At 36.3% G+C, this 13,652-nt stretch overlaps 2 protein-coding genes across 2 annotated transcripts; one reads left to right on the top strand and one right to left on the bottom strand.

The window, feature by feature from the left end:
• The first annotated feature begins 8 nt into the window (after positions 1-8).
• On the top strand, positions 9-4,612 carry LOC130569819 (uncharacterized). The gene is made up of 3 exons (XM_057359717.1): positions 9-690; positions 2,071-2,185; positions 2,283-4,612. The coding sequence occupies exons 1-3, from the start codon at positions 167-169 to the stop codon at positions 3,036-3,038; spliced, it is 1,395 nt and encodes a 464-aa protein (XP_057215700.1). The 5' UTR covers positions 9-166; the 3' UTR covers positions 3,039-4,612.
• Positions 3,985-12,211, bottom strand: st14b (ST14 transmembrane serine protease matriptase b). The gene is made up of 19 exons (XM_057359713.1): positions 11,835-12,211; positions 10,926-11,082; positions 10,724-10,851; positions 10,245-10,318; positions 9,803-9,990; positions 9,633-9,668; positions 9,274-9,508; positions 9,020-9,162; positions 8,552-8,649; positions 8,316-8,422; positions 7,948-8,081; positions 7,757-7,861; positions 7,560-7,667; positions 7,356-7,472; positions 7,122-7,244; positions 6,272-6,455; positions 5,584-5,855; positions 5,154-5,290; positions 3,985-5,064 (listed from the first exon to the last, which is right to left on the bottom strand). The coding sequence occupies exons 1-19, from the start codon at positions 11,877-11,879 to the stop codon at positions 4,903-4,905; spliced, it is 2,553 nt and encodes an 850-aa protein (XP_057215696.1). The 5' UTR covers positions 11,880-12,211; the 3' UTR covers positions 3,985-4,902.
• Positions 12,212-13,652: the final 1,441 nt, after the last annotated feature.

The following is a 13,652-nucleotide window of genomic DNA, read 5'->3' as shown; positions in this document are numbered from 1 at the left end:
AACTGAGGGGAGAGTACGAGGTTCCGGTTTGTAATTCGCCACGAACGTGGAATATTAGCGGCCAGTTAGGGAGTGCTATAGGATAATATTAACAAAAACGATTGATGTAATAGTATATGTTACATATATAATATACTTGTAACGTTAATGTAAAACTCATTTAGCCATGGGGTTTAAACAGTTTAGGTACATCCGACGCGTGGGCGGATCGTCGCGGTATTGTTGTGTCCCGTTGTGTAGAGCTTCCCAAAGGTTCAACTCCGTGCTGAGTTTTCACGCTTTCCCCACGAACAAGGAAAATCGCATGAAGTGGCTTCGCAACATCAGACGTGCGATTGCAAACATCACCCCGGAGTTTAGAGTCTGTGGTCGTCATTTTGAGAGCGATGATTTTACCAAGTCATTTACCAAAGCGGGACGTCGGATAATAAGGAAGGGGGCTGTGCCCACTCTGTTCCAGTGGAACAACTACACAGGAGGTGACGTCCCCTCTTCAGTGGATAATGATTCTGGGCATATGACCCTGCAGCAGCTGGAGCATAACTACTGTTTAGTTTTCAAACCCGTGCCAACTGATCTTGCTCTAAAACAGAAAGAAGCTCCCTGTAAAGTGGAAGAGTTGTCTGTCGATGAGCATTTATGTTTGGGCAGGTTTGCTGCATCTGATGATGACATTCGACACTACACTAGGTAAGATTTAAAATAAATATAATATATTACCAAGCACATTTTTGTGAAATAGTTGACTGTAGGTGTGTGTTTCTGCAACTGCCAGCACTTCTAAGTCCCAGCAGTGAAATTTTAGATTTATGTCAAAAATTGTCATATGAAGCTTTATAAATATATTCACAGTGTCATCACTCACCTTGAAAAATATATAACTAATGATTAATGTGATTTAATATAAAATTATATAGCATTTATAGGTCTAAACCATGTATTGTTTATGTCCCACAACTCTGGTCACAATATTAAGATATGTAAAATAAGCTAATTGAATTACAATTTGACATTATTTCAAATGGAATTGTTTAATATACATATTCATTTACAGCATCGTAAATGTTCTTGTATATTTTACTGATCATTTTTATAATTTTATGAAGTAAATGTGCCTGTCCCACACTTTTGAGTCCTTACCGCAACAATGAAAAGAGGCTTTTATAATAAAGATTTATCAAAGAAAATTACCACACGAGCACATTGCTGACAGATTAGGCCACCTCACTTAACTCAATCACAAGATCCCCAAAATATAAAGTAAAATATCATCTTTTCTGTGTTAGTATTTATTGTGTGTCCTTACCATACAGCTTAGTAATTCTGTACTTTGAACTACATTTAAAAAATAAATGTATATTACTGTTTAATTCATGTATATTAAGATGCTAAGAGTCAAACTAATGTAGTAGACCTTACTAGCTGCCAATTAGCTGCAATATTAGCAAAAATGTCATTTCCGCAAAAACATGTCTTTACATAAGGTCACATTTTCAAGGTTTCCTGTATATTAAATTACAAATGTAAAAATAAACATGTTCCAGATTAAAATCTTGATGACTCTTTTGTTGACCTTATAATATGTATTTCAGACTCTGATGATTAAAATTAAAATTCAAAGGGGTTGATTTTTTTATTTTGGACAGTCAATGGTGCCCATAGTTGCCGAAACACCCAGGTACATTTCTAATGTCAGTCCTATTCATTGTGTAAAGAAATGGACATATTTTCCGGCTATGGTTATCTTTTTGAAAAAAATTTAATAATACCATGTACTGTACATATTTAATTTTGTCTATCAGTCATATTTCATAATTTCTTATTTTTTATTTTTGTCATTCATATGTATATACTGATGTTAAGCTACTTTACAACAATGCAAATAGCCCTATAGAATTAATTCACTTGTCCTAAGATTTTTTTCCACCCAAGACATATTGTTTTGTGTAATGACTTTTAATAATGAGGATACGTGCATGTTTATTCATTACAACCATGTTCAATAATTCAATGTTCACCGTTGACATAAACTTGCATTTTGCGGTGTGTATTATCTTACACTTGTTTTAGATTCTTGTCTTACAAACATTTGATGGCCTTTTGGAGACTTATCGAACCTGAAACCAACAAGATTCGTGTGACCAGAGTATTGCCCAGTGTAGTCAGAGGACCAAGCAATGAAACGGTACATAACATACACACTTCTGGAACTGGGGACAAAATAATATTTATTAATTGAAATGCATTTTATGTATCATAATATTACAATTTTATTTTGACAGAGTCGGTCATTGCAGCGCATCGATGAGTTCTTCCTCTTCATGGTCTACCTTTCAGTCGGACTTTCGCTGAGCGATCTGGCCCACAGATTTAACATCCATCAGTACATGGTGATCAAAATTATAAGAGCCTGGGCCAGTTTTCTGCACAGCATTCTTGGTTCAGTGCACATCTGGATGTCTGAAGAGGCGGTTAAAGCTCACCTACCCAAAGAGTTTCAAGACTACCCAGACACGCAAGTGGTCATTGACTGCGCAGAGCTGCGTTGTGAAGTGCCATCCGGTCTCCCAATTAAAAGTGAAGAGTGCTCCTCATACAAGGCCTATTGCACCTTCAAGGGCTTAATCGGTATGGCACCACATGGTGCAGTCACTTATGTGTCGTCCCTATATGCAGGATCTATCAGCGATAAGGAGCTTTTGAAGCGGTCTGGACTTTTCTCTCTGCTGAAACCTGGAATGGCCATTATGGTGGATAAAGGCTTTCCTGTGGATGAGAGTGTGCCTTGCAAAGTCTACAGTCCATTCTGCTTTTTAAAGAGGGAAAATATGTCAGCTGATGAGGTGAGGGAGTCAGAATCCGTCTCTTCTCTTAGGGTCCATGTGGAGAGTCGCATCCATAGGGTGAAACAGCACAAGCTGTTTGACACTGTTATCTCTTCTTCTATCACGGCGAATATCAACCAGCTGTACACGGTTGCATGCCTTCTTGTAAATTACCAGAATGGCCCTTTGGTTAAAGTAGAGGCTAAGGATTAGGATGGATTCATTGTTAAAAAGTGTAAATATAAATACCTTTGATACTTCTTGATGTAAACAAACCTCTTTGAACTGTGATAATGTTACTCGTGGCTTACAGAATGCCTAAAGGGTTGCATATTGCACACGCATTATTTGCAGAAATGTACACACCTCACACGAAGTTGCTGAATAAGTTGCACTACTCATTGCATTGCTTATGGTTTATATACTGTATACAGTATAACTGTTCCTTTGTACATACTGTTGAATATGTGTATTTACTGTAGATATGTAAATGGTCTATAAACTGTGTTAGCCTACAATGTGGTGCTACTGTAGCACTAAACATTTGTCACTGAATCTTATTCGTTGTATATTTTGAAACCAGATTACCTGAGATAAGAAACAATGTATTGTTAATTTAAGGTTTTCTGTAAAAGATTTATCCCTTTAATTAAATGTATACATTATGAACGGTGTCATATATAATTCTGTGTTTATTCAGGCTATATAGGGCTATACATATAGGAATGTAATGCATTATGATTTTAACAACAAAACATAAAAGTAATGAAACAGTATGATACATGAGCAGTCATCAACTATACCCTAACCCTTCAGTAAAGTTTCTTCACTTTTAAATGTCCACTATCCTTACAAGACCTAGCTTAAGCAAATCAATGAGGCATGTCTATATTATAAAAAATTAGAATTTAATAGATAATCATTCAATAACTCAGACCTAACCATTGACAAATAGCATTGACAAATTATTAACATTAAAAGTATTCCTCACTATTATTATAATTAGCTTGGTTTTGTTTTATGTTTGTGTTCTAAATTACCTGTATAGCATTGAACATGCTATATTTCAAACAAATTTGATATAAATGTAATATTTCTCTCATCTTTTTGTAGAGCATCAAGTCCTAAATTCAGAACATGAAAAACAAGAAATTACAAATTAGGTTTAAATCTTTCCTGTAATGTTTAGATTAGAAACTTAAGTAGCAAGGCACATAATGGGAATGCCAAGTCCCTTACTAGGGCATTAACAAAAATAAAAATCAAACATTTTTACAAAAGGCCACAGATACATAAAATATTAAAACTAAGCTTGCAATGCAAACAAAGCATTGCAAAACTAAAACAATAAAAAAACTAAAAGTACAAATTTGTGTGAGACCAACATTTACATCTATATAATGTACACTCAACTAATGCACTTTGTATCTGACAAATCTACAAATATGAATCTATAAAAAACAAAGGACATACAAACGTGATATTAACTATGCACAGTATATGATATAATTGTTCAATAATTCTATCCTAGTGTATTTATATTGAAATATATTTATGAAAAATATACTTGTGAACAAGAATATACTTGTGAAAGAGACACAATGAAATCTACACATAATCTGTTCAACAAGAAAGTTTTACATGATAGAAAAAAACACAAAAGCATTAAATCATTATACCAACACAACACAATCCCTGAGATGCATTTAAGTATTAATTAATTAAAAGCAAGGTGCCATTTGAGAGAGAATACCTTTCAGCACAGTTTAAGCTAAAAAAAAAAAACCCAGCATAGACCACATTCACAAAACATATCTTAAGCGCAGAAACGCATACAAAACAGATAAAGACAGAAAACTGTGAGAGCCGACAGAGAAGTAGCCATCTTCATAGAGTATAAAAGTAATTGGTCTCTTTTGCAGACATGTGGCATGATAATAGGAGTGCTATGGCTGGCTACTGAAATACTTGGCATATTGATCAATATCTACCAAAAAAATTCTCAGTGACTCTCAATACATGTTCAATACAAAACATTGCGATATATTAAAAGTTGCTTTTAATATTGTCTTTGAATCTACACCCCTGTCATCTCTCTGATCCAGCTGCGGTACTCCGTGACTCGTGTGTAAACACCAGGCCTGTTCTTGCGACCACAGCCATCTCCCCAACTCACCACTCCAGCGAGAAACATGCGCCCATTGGCCTCAGCAGAAGACATCGGACCACCTGAGTCACCCTAAATGAGGAATATACAGTTACCCGTTAGTGAGAGACTTTGAATATGACATGTAACTAAATGTGAAAAAGCAGATGATTTATTTTCACCTGACATGCATCAATGCCCCCGCTCAGAACACCGGCACAGATCATCCGTGGCGTTATCCCATCATCCATCAGCCTGCTGCATACAGTGATGTTAATGATACGCACCTCAGCCTTCTGCAAGACTGGTGCAACAGATTCTGCAACATGGAGAAGACAATTTCTCTGCTTACTAACAATGTTGTAATGTGACATTCACTACAAACCTACATTTGTCTCTTACATTGGGTTTGCATAGATTTGCGTGAAAAGTTGTACAGCAGTTGACTGTTTTACTGTAAGTGAACTTGGGTAATATGGAAATAGTCAACAAATACTCGGTATACATGGGAAATGCTTTTATAAATATTTTTAAATGTTTAAAATGACATTTATTTTAACCCAGGGTTTTGTTATTTCAACTTAGCCCTGGTTTATTTGTCATGTCTCTTACCAATTTCCTCTCTCAGTTTGCCCCAGCCAGTAATCCATACAGCTTTGCCTGTTTGGAAGTCATGTGTGGGTTCTGGTAAGCAGATAGGCCAGATGTTCTGGTTGAGAGTCACAGGGCTATCCAACTCCATTAGAGCGATGTCATTATCATAAGAAACGTGATCATACCGAGGGTGAGAGATGATGCGCTTCAAACTTTTAAGGGTTGATTTACTGGTCTCACTCTGAGTATGGAGGCCTAAATACACTTCCCATTGGTCAGGCTGAGAATATCTAGAATGCAATCAATGAAAACAATAACTTGAGGTCATGCTAAGAGACATGGAGAAGAGCTGATAAACCCAAAAGATATTTTGAAAAATGTTGGTAACCAAACAATGGGGGCACCCATTCACTTCTACTGTATGGACACAAGACCAACGGTACAGCCGTTGTTCGGTTTCCAACATTCTTCAAAATATTTTTTCAAAAGAAAGTCATACAGGTTTGAAATGACAAGGTGAGTAAATGATGACAGAATTTTCATTTTGGGGTGACCTGTTCCTTTAAGGATACTCTGTACTGGGTCTGGACTGTTAAAAACTTAGTTCACCCAAAAATGAAAATGTCATGTGATGCATGTTAGGTTTGGCAACCCACCAACTAGTCAATTTTGACTGGTTTTAACGTTGCTGAGATGAGAACTTTACCTGTATTTTTCATTGTCCTGCACACAGTGAGCAGCAGTAACAAGCCAGCGGTTACTGATAACAGAGGCTCCACACACATGACCTTGTGTCTTCATGTGCAGACTGACCTGCCAGGGCCATTCTCCCTCATTCGAGTCCTTTCCACCCACAATTCGACTGGACTTATAAGGTTTTATCCCACATTCTACAGTAAAACAGCACATCAATTGCAAAACACACATTACATTTTAAATAAATCTATATTAAATACATTTTATTTCTAAAGTCACTTTTCATTTCTGTTTTCTTTTTCTTTGTTTTATTCTTTTTCATACACATTTTAAATCAATTTGATTTCTTTTTATTGTCATTTTAAATTATTGTGTATATTTTTCTCATTTGTCTATCCTGTTTTTTTAATTACCTGTGTGTATGAAATGTGCTATATACAGTAAACCTTGTGCCTTGTCTAATAAATGGTTCTACAAACTTAAACCATTTGAATCACATTTAGTGGCTGATGTTTTACATGCAAAGCAGGTTCTACTGTAAAGCATTCACAAAGAACCAACTTCGCACAACTTTTGTGGAGCAGAAACTGAAAAATATGATGCTGTCTCGAAGTGACACAATGACCTGCCTATTTGTCAGAAATATAAATAACCTAAGGACAGTCATATGGACAAAATATTAGTAATAGAATGAATGAAAATGCAGTTTTACTGACCATATTAAATATTTGCTTGTTGCGTTTGTGACACACTGTAAATTTTAGACCCTGATTCCAAGACTAGAACAGCATATGTTATAGAAACATTGTGCAATTAACAAAAAAAACTAGACATACAGTGAAGAGAAATTTTGGACTTACTACATTCTGCTTCATCTGAATCATCCTCACAGTCTTTCTCTCCGTCACACATTGGGTTCAGCTTGCTAATGCACTGGTTATTCTTGCACTTGTAAGAGACATCTGAGCAGCGAACAACTATGGCTATATAATAGAGTAATTATAATAGAGTGATTGCTTATTTTACAATTTTATATTTTACAACATGACATGTTTTAATTTAGCATCTTGTTCTCAATAAATGAAAGCGCTCACATTTTGCACATTGAGACTCATCTGAGCCATCACCACAGTCATTGTAGCCATTGCACTGCTTCTGTGCCGAGATGCATCGCCCGTTACGACAGCTAAAATCTTTAGCTTTACACTTCCCTGCAGACAAAACCAAGCAAATGTTCTTAAATGTTTGTTTATTACATTGTTCCCTTACTGGTCCTTGACAATGAGTTCCCTTCTTACCACAGTTCTCCTCATCCGTGTTATCTCCACAATCGTTAACCCCATCACAGCTCCAAAAACGAGGCTTGCAGAAGCCGTTCTTGCACTTGATTTGAGTATCATTACATACTGCAAACATTAATAAAGTAATTAACCGCCATGTATTTGGTTTTACATGATTTCCTTTGAGGAAAGCTAGTTTTGTGGCACAAACTTACAGCAGCCCCTCTCATCACTCATATCTCCACAGTCATTATAGCCATCGCATTGTAGGTTAGTGGACACACATAGGTCATTGTCACACTGGAACTTGCCAGGACAGGCTGTGGAAAAGTGAATGAGTTTTTAGCAGTCGCAGGGTGGATAAGTTGAACATTTTGTGTTAAAAAACAAATACATTTTGACTCACGATTAGCGGGTTCAAAGGCCTCAAACTCTGCAGAAAAGCCCTCGCCCACATGAGACATATCAGAATGAAATTTAACTGTTGCGCGGTTTGATTTGATGGAGTACACAGTTTTGGGTGGCTTCTCTCCACATATCCTAAACAATTTATAGAAAAACAGGTCAGTCTTGTAATGATGACATTACATTTGAATGATGACAAAACATTTAAAATGTTGGTCTACTTAGAAATACTTTTAATCAATTTATGTGTACATTAACATATACAGTACTTGTTTTTCTGGTTCTGTTCATACACTATTAGATTATTTGTTAAGCTTATAAAAAATAAAGAGCAATAACACCTAAACAGTAATGATACTTTTGTCTGACCTGTATTTTAACTCTAAGTAGTCTGTAGGACAGGCAAGTGCGATCTCTTCAGGTGTATGGATAGAGAACTTGTTGAACTTCAACTTGATATGCTTTCCTTGTGGAACCTGAGAGACAACACATCATAAAAACTTACAAAATGGCACAATAACACACTGAATAACACACTGAAGTGTTAGAATAGGACAATGATTTAGCAGAATGTAAATGACAGAGAGCAGTGTGTGAATGTTTACCTCAATGTTCCAGACACACTCAATATTAGGTGGGTAGTGAGAAGGATAGCCAGGTGATGTGAAGGTACCACTAAGAGCAGTTAGTTCGCCCCCACACTCTGAAGAATAAAGCAAAACATTCACACACTTCACAATTTTATAAATGATTGATATGTGCATGGAGATTGCAATGTTTATACATCAGGCCCCTGTTGTTTTTTGTTAAGTTTTAGACTACTTTATAAGCCTTATAAATTGATTTAACAGATGGATAATATTCCTCACATCAAAATCAAAATATTACTCATCATGATGTGTCTTTGCATTTTATGACAGTTATTCTGAGAGACCCATATCTTGTAAATGAAATGGTGAATGATATTTCTATTATATATATAATGTTATTATATATAATAACACAAAATATAGTTTTAGCTGGTAAGAAGTATTTATGGCCAGTTGACAGAGTCTAAAATATCTTTGCTGTACCTTTAAAATTTCCTGGGACCTGCGAGTAAAATGCTCTGAAACCCGGGAAGTTTTTCTCCTCATTTGAGACCAATGTGACCAGCATGACATTCCCAGAAGACATGAAAATAAATCGCTCACTGGGTAAACGAGATCCACATTTCCTGCATAATCACCAATGTGTTAGACACCCAATAATATCACACAGTAAATGAAAACATGCATGTATAATGTGACAGTATTTACACAATCTGGACTGAGAGCCGGACACTCACTCTGTTATGACTTGTTTTTCTGTCGGGGCCAATGAGTCATACACTTTGATGAAGTCATTATGACAGTCTTTCTCCAGGTCTAGGACATCAAACTCCAGTATGATCCTGTGCTCTGGGTCGGCCCGAATCTGCCACTCCGTATAAAGATTCGAGGGGTAGGGGGAGTCAGGAAAACCTGGAGATCGAATACTGTCTGTCTGGTTACCATGGGCGTGATGAAACCTCTCAGTCGAACCTGATAGAAAATGGCAAGCTCAGTAAAATGTATGTCTATAGTATTAAACAAACATATGTGAGATTCATGCATGGGAAAATGTATATACAGTATTAAAGAGACTTATCTCAGTAATGTTACTCACGTTTAAGGTTTCTACCAGCTAGCCGAGCATCCACAGCTATAATATAGACATTAAAACAAAAAATGTTTACTGTTGTCAAATGGTCAATGATGTCTGTGCTTGTGATGTGTGTTACTTTGAAGGTTCAACAACTCAAAACGATGAAACTCTGTTGGATGCAATGGATTTACCTCCAGATGTCATTCCGACTATGATGAGGCTATTGTCAGTCGTACGGCCACTGCCCCTGCGGCTTTGCCTTGTATTGTCTCCCCCAACCATCAATTTATCCAACGCCTCTTCCACAAGAGACAATCGGTTTTCCCGCACATTAAACTCAGACAGGTAATACGCAATAATGCCGTTATCACTGCCCTCACTGAAGGGAAAGAAAATGGAAGAAAAGGTGCATCAATACATCAGTACACCCGAAGTTAACTTCGGACCAGGCACGTGCATCCGATGAAATCTATAGAATCTAGTCTATAGAATCATACATAAAAACGGAATATATACCAATTACACAAGAGAACGGTTTAAAACAGTTTTCGATTAATTGTAACACAGAAGTGTATCACACTACAGGATGCTGCTGTATTGAAACCTTTATAATTGATTAATTATTCAAATTACCTGAAACCTTGCACACTGGATACCACATGGTATTTAGACAGCCACCGATTTTGCTTGTATATAGTGGTATATAACTAAAAGATAATAAAAATAGATGCAACAGTGTTAAAATGTTTTCATATTCCCGGATAGCACACATACATCTCGGAGACGTCTGTTTGATGTGCATTTTCATATGCAAGACGTACTTTGATTGTCTGCTTATATGCAATACGTCTCTGAGACGTTTCTTTTAAGTCGTATAGACATTTAGAAGATGTCTGTTTGATGTTGGATTTAGAATGCCTTTTTTTTAAGACGTTTATCAGATGCTTTTACGCAGCAGATGTTCATACATACGTCATACAGACGTACCTGTGCTATCTGGGTTAAGTGAGCAAAGGTCAGAAGGTAAAAGACAACATGATTAACGAAGAAGCATCACTAGTAGTATGATTTGGAAAGAATACAAAGAATGCATTATTAGTACAATACCTCACCTGCTTTGAGACTTTTTCGGCTAATTCTTTGTATTCAGTGCTGTTATAGTTTTCATAAGCATCAGAGAAAGTCTGACTGGAGATGGTCAGATATCCACTGTACATCTTCCTCACCTTCCCTGGTCTGACTGTTAAAATTGACATGTTGGAGTGCACCGATGCTCAATACTAACACAGGTTTTTTACAGGTTAAAGAACTTACAATGGAAATGCCACACCAGCAGTCCGGTTACTAATGCAATGACTGCAATAGCCGTGAGTACTATGGCCACGAGCGCCTTGCGCGGTATTTTCCTCTTCTGCACCTTCTTTCCATCATACGCTGGAATAAACTGCTCTGATAGATCTGAGGCATCACCCTGCGGATAAACAGCAAAATATGTCATGTTTGAGATGCATGTGACTGTTATGTCAAGAGTGTTTAATTACACTGTGTAACTACCCTGAGGAAAGTCTGTACGCAGTGTTCATGACTCAAGATTAATTTTGAACCACCCTAAAAACAGGCTTTTCTTCTTATGCAGTTAAGCAGATACAAACTGGTATCGTGTTGTTGCAACTGTATTTCAACCCTGAACCAACACCTTGCTCCTGACGTTATCAACCCACCCTGATGAAGTATGCGTTGGCAGAAGCGTGTGCGGTCATGTGACTAAAGCTCAAGCTTTTCTAAGTATGAGGGAAAAACAGGTTTTGAAGTTCTCAGTCTTTCAAAGCAGATGTTGTTTTGATCATTGCGATTCAAATAAAAAATGAATATTGTGAAAAATATTTTCCAAATGTTTAAACTTTAACTTCTATAAACATGACAGTACAATGTTAATATAACCAGTAATACAAAATATAGTACAGTAAATATGCACAGTAGTAACAAAACACCAGTGTGATACTGGTCTATATATCCCACAACATAACGTTTTTCTATTCTCCCATAAATGTTCGTTGTATGTAGTGTGTAGACCTCTTCCAGTTCTATGTATTATAATAATTATTATCAATACATTTGATCACTGAAGTAAACGATATCAAAATTACCGATCTTTACAGGACGTCCCATATCAATTTAATGTATGAAAACTGTCAATGAAACAAATCATTAAAAACAACATACCGGAAGTTTTGGAGTGTATTTTTTCCCAGATTCGAGTGGGTCCATGTCACACGATGTTTATGTATGAATCTTGATATTGGCCGCTGTGATCCGCAGTGTGTTGCCGTGCGGTGTGTCATGCAGGCAGGCCTATTGTCCTCACCTACACAGAAACTCACTGACGCGACGCGCGTACAGGTGTCTGCAGGAATCTAACTAGAAAATTAGCACTTCCATCTTGTTTCTAATCTCATGCTACTAAGTATTACGAGAGGATGTCCCTGTTGATGTTGTCATGCATGTTTTTATGCATCTGAAAACATGCACACATTTTATGAAAGATCACAACGGGAAACTTCCCATGTAGTTTCGAGCTGCTGACGCGCCGTCTATCTCAAGCATCATGTGAAGCACTTCCTGTATACAGTTGGGACAGTTACAGGTGTGTCGTGAAAAATAAAGGGTACAGTACTTGCAAATATCAGTATATTAATGTGCTTTCTTAATTCGATAAAGAGATTAAACGTGATTTTTTATTTGTTTTCATGAACGTACTTTTGAACGTGTTTGTTTGTTCCACCAAAACATTTACAACATTGTGTTATTAATACATTTTAAGTAACCTCAAAGTCCACCACAGCGGCTGTGTGATGGTGGTGATGATGGATCAGACTAAATTCAGATAAACATTTCTTTAAAAGAAAGAAACAAGAGAGTAAAGATCCCCCAAGATCTGCGTCAAAGCGATGTCATTACAACACACATTAATTATTCAGATGGTTCTGTCTTGCTCACATGCCACCTGTCCTCATTTAAACTGTAAACAAAGCTTCCCTTCAGAAATGATGTTTTTGCTATAGGGTGCTGTCAGGAAAAGAGGCAGGCAATTCCCTTAATAAGTGGTTAAGTTTGAGGGACTACTGCCCTTGGGATATTTATAGTTATCTGCAAAGTAAACCAGAACGCAATTGCTTTATTCTTCTGTGCTGTAAATTCCTGTAAGCTATCTTATCAATTCATTTAAAACCATATACTATATAGCCTACCATTTCAAGAGGGAATGGAAGAAAACTTACTTTTTTATTCATTTTCACTCACAATCTATGTACAAACATTTTGTAACCAATACACTAAAAAGAGTATTCATTTTATTTAACTTATTATCTTGTTGTATATATTTTGATATATACAAATAAAAAAAGTTTGAAAAAAAGTTATGTTTAATTGCATAAAATGTATGATAAATTTCTATATTTCCTAAAATGTCACAAAATCTGTAAACCCCCCCGGTTTAAGAACCACTGAGTTAAGGACAGATTACTTGCATTCTTTCATGATTTAGGCTAAAGATTTACACTAGCACATACAGAATTTAAATTGAACCACACCAGAAATACTTTACAAGTCCATTCAGTTAGTATAGTTTGATGTATATGATGTGTTAAGGAAAGTGGTTGTTTAAAGCCTAAATGACTATTTAGAATTTCTTCATAGATTAATTTAGGGATAAATTTGCTCTTAGACCAAATACACATGGGCTTATATCTCCAAGGAAAGTTTTAGTTTTCACAAACAGAAAACACTTGATAGGCAGATGGATAATAAATAATTCATTTAAACATCTTAATAAGATGATCAGGGAGCAATTTAGGAAAGACTTGAGTCAACTGTTCCCAAGTTATTTCCTTCCCTAAGCAATAACATATTGTTGATGTGCAAAACATTGTTTTCCCCTCTTACTCTACACAAGGGCGCTTTACTCTTGAGGCCAAGCCACAATTTGTTAAACATGAATAAGCATAAATTGTTTTGTGCAATGGAAAAAAGTTAGCATGTTTC

This window comes from Triplophysa rosa, linkage group LG19 (assembly GCF_024868665.1).
Source record: "Triplophysa rosa linkage group LG19, Trosa_1v2, whole genome shotgun sequence".
Classification (NCBI taxonomy): Eukaryota; Metazoa; Chordata; class Actinopteri; order Cypriniformes; family Nemacheilidae; genus Triplophysa; species Triplophysa rosa.
This window is presented reverse-complemented; position numbering and strand designations above follow the sequence as displayed.